A 3,384-nucleotide genomic window follows, 5' to 3' on the forward strand; every position below is an offset into this window, starting at 1 on the left:
AAACAATACCTGAAGTTACGCCCTGTCCTACACATATGTGTGCGCGCGCACACATACACACACACACACACACACACACACACACACACACACACACAGAGCAGGGAGGCCTCCTTAGCCTACTTGAACACTCACAGTTTTGACCAGAGCTGAGGAAAGGCTCTGCAGGATGAAGTAAAATACAGAGAAGGACTCCCTTGGTCAGGGGCAAAATCCCTTTCTCATGGAGAACAGGCAAGATGGAGGCAAGTGTAGGGGAATAGCTCCTCTGTAGGAAGAGAGTTCCATGGAAGATTCTGCAGACAGTACAAGGGCTATGAAAGGTGAACAACAGGGAACCCCATCTCTACCTGGGAAAGAAAAACCCCTCACAGCTGGCCCTATGGAAAGGACACAAGGCAGTAACGCCCCAGGATTTTGTGACTTGGTGTTTTACAGCAATGGCAGCCCTGCATACACATGCATCCTGGGCTGAGAGGGTAAAGGAAGATGCAGCAGGGATGAGCCTTGGCATGTGGGATCTTTACTGAACCTAGATGAAACTGGAGCATCCAGCTGACATCTGTTCCTGAAGCCTTCCTCAGTTTGTCCAGCCATAGATCTCACCATCTTTCCTAGTTTCATTAGCTGGACTGTGGCAAGGTCAACCTTCAATCCTAACTTGCCCTGACAGTTTTCTCCCTTTGGACAGAATATGAACTTGCCTGCTTCAGAGCAATCTGCAGGGAAATTCTCAGCATTAGCAGAATGGGGTACACCTACCCCCACCTTTCCCCATGCCAGTTTAGGCAGAGGCTCCTCAGCCAACTCCACTCCCTAGGAGAACTAACTGAGTCCTATAAGAACAGCAGTTTTTGAAGGACTACTACTTCTGGAAGCTTCTCATTATTCTGCCACATGAAAATGTACCCATGCAGATTGTTTCCCAGAGAGAGAAGCCAAGATAGAAGCAAAGTAGAGAGGGCATTTTTGATGTTTGCTGCAGAACAGAGCATAGGGTCATGCATGCTCAAAAAGGGTCAAAGGCAGCAGTCTGGTGACATTGGTGTGTCCTTCTCTGAAGGGAAGAGTAAAGTTCAGAAAACTGCATGGTACGTATTGGAAGATGGGGAGAGTCTCCATGACCTACAAGGAAGGCTCTGATAATAACACCTGAGAGACTTTGGGGAGTCACAATGCTTGGCACACCTAGTGCCACAGAGAACTGCTGTTTTATTACTTTATTTGGATGGGGGGAGTTAAAACAGGGTCCCTCTATATAGCTCAGGTTGTCCTGGAGCTTTCTGTATAAACCAGGCTGGCCTTGAACTCATGGAAATCTGCCTGCCTCTACCTCCTGAATGCTGAGATTTAAGATGTGCACCACAACTGCCTGGTGTAAAATGCTACTGCCATCCTCACCCATGGCTGACCCACAAATCTAGAAAACAGAAGCTTCCACTCTTATCTGAGGAAGGTTATTGCCAGAACATTCTATGATGGCCTACAAAAATTCTGTAAACAACACCACTGCATTCCACGTGGTCCCAAAGGACATTTGCAGGCACCCGCTTTATATCGAGCCCTCCTTGCCTTTGTGGTCACATGCCTCATTGTTCTTAGAATCAAAGTACCCATTTGTACCTAGAATCAGAAGACTAGGACTTTTCAGTTAAAAAATCCTTTATTGTTTAGTTTTGCTTCTGACTATTGAAGCATAGTTTTACCAATAACTCCTAAGTATTAAAACCACTGATGCATGACCAAGAACATTTGCCAAGGGACCTAGTAAGCAAGGAGGGCAGGAAGCTGGGGATGTGGCTCAATGCCTGGAGTGCTTGTCTCATATGCACAAAGTCCTGGTGTCCAACCCAATTACCACATAAACTATGCACATGGTACATCCCTGAAACCCCAGCTCTTGAGAGGTAAAAGCAAAAAGATGAGGGGTTTAAGGTCATCTTCACTTACCTAGTGCATTCAAGGTTGGCCAGGGATGCAAGCAACGGTGTCTCCAAAAAGAAGGAAGAGAAAAGGAAGGAAGGTATTTGTATCGGAGAACATGAGCTAGAATTTCAAAAAGCCAGACCTAACTCAGAACCCAAAGAGCATTCCTTCAAGGAGCTGCTGGGAAGGGTGAGAGAGAGAGAGAGAGAGAGAGAGAGAGAGAGAGAGAGAGAGAGAGAGAGAGAGAGAGAGCTCCTGTGGAATGTGTGCATCTGTGGCTCTTCAGGTAAAGTTAACAACTTTTCACTTTTGAAGATGACAGCATGTGTCCTTTAATAAATGTCATCCTGAAGACAGTGCTTTTAGAAGCTGTAGCCACTCAAGCAAGAATACATGATTGAGATGGTATTCTACACTGGACAGGGTTCTCTCTGATTACAGTTATTTGGGAAAATTACATGGCATGTTGCTAATGGCACACCAACCTTGGTAGAAAATGCTAGAACTGTAAACAGTTTCTATGAGCATTTGTGGACAGCTTCTGGGATTTGTTTCTAAGACAGTTTGTTAATACCCTCCTTCCCATCTAGATCTTTCAGGGAAACACCAACCCCACAGATGTTGTCTTTGGAGTTTTCCCCAAACCTCTGATAACTCGATTTGTCCGAATCAAACCTGCATCCTGGGAAACTGGTATATCTATGAGATTTGAAGTTTATGGCTGCAAGATAACAGGTAAGTGCCAGCATGGAAGTTGCCCCTGGAATTGATGTAGACTTTTCCATTCAAGGAGACTTTTTTCAAATATGAAGGTAATCTGCTCATATTTATTTGGTAGTTAAGGTTTTATTGGTTACTTTCCTTATTAGTGTAACAAAATACCTAAGAAGACACTCAATGGTTTATTTTGGCTTGCAGTTGATATGGACCCAGGCTACCACAGCAGGGAGGCACAGTAGCAGGAGTGCAAGGTAACTGGTTACTTTGTGTCCAAGTTAGGAAGCAGAAAAGAAACAAGAAGTCAAGGTCTGCCCTCAGTGACTCACTTCGTCCAGTGAGGTGCTATGACCTAAAAATTTCACAACTTTCCCCAAAAGTCCCAGCAGCTAGAGATGAAGTTTTCAAATGCATGTACCTATGGGGAACATTTCACACTCGAGCTATTAGGGACTGTACACTGGATGTAGACATGTCTAAATTCAAGTTCCACCTTAACTCATTAGCCATTTGCTGCTGGGTGATTTACTTAGAGCTTCCCAGGCCTGGCTTTCCTCTCCTGGATAACAGCCCATATAGGCTACTCCTCACGGCAGGGTGGAGAGACAGACATGAGTTTTTAGCCCTTTGTGTTGAAGGGCAGGGTTTCTGTCAGTGTCCCCTTTCTAATGAATAGTCTCTGATAAGGCATTGGGTTGGCAGCATGCTGATCATTAGCACTGGGTCTTTTTTTTTTTTTTT

General features: G+C 44.9%; 1 protein-coding gene across 4 annotated transcripts in view; it reads left to right on the forward strand.

Annotated features, from left to right (window-relative positions):
- Nrp1 (neuropilin 1) overlaps positions 1 to 3,384 on the forward strand; it is a 153,738-nt gene that overhangs the window by 102,575 nt on the left and 47,779 nt on the right. For all 4 annotated transcript variants that reach the window (XM_031341885.1, XM_031341884.1, XM_031341883.1 and 1 more), the window contains one exon: positions 2,517 to 2,661. In XM_031341885.1, the coding sequence (XP_031197745.1) occupies positions 2,517 to 2,661 (145 nt within the window). The remainder of the gene's footprint in view (positions 1 to 2,516; positions 2,662 to 3,384) is intronic.

Source organism: Mastomys coucha, unplaced genomic scaffold (assembly GCF_008632895.1).
Source record: "Mastomys coucha isolate ucsf_1 unplaced genomic scaffold, UCSF_Mcou_1 pScaffold22, whole genome shotgun sequence".
Lineage (NCBI taxonomy): Eukaryota > Metazoa > Chordata > Mammalia > Rodentia > Muridae > Mastomys > Mastomys coucha.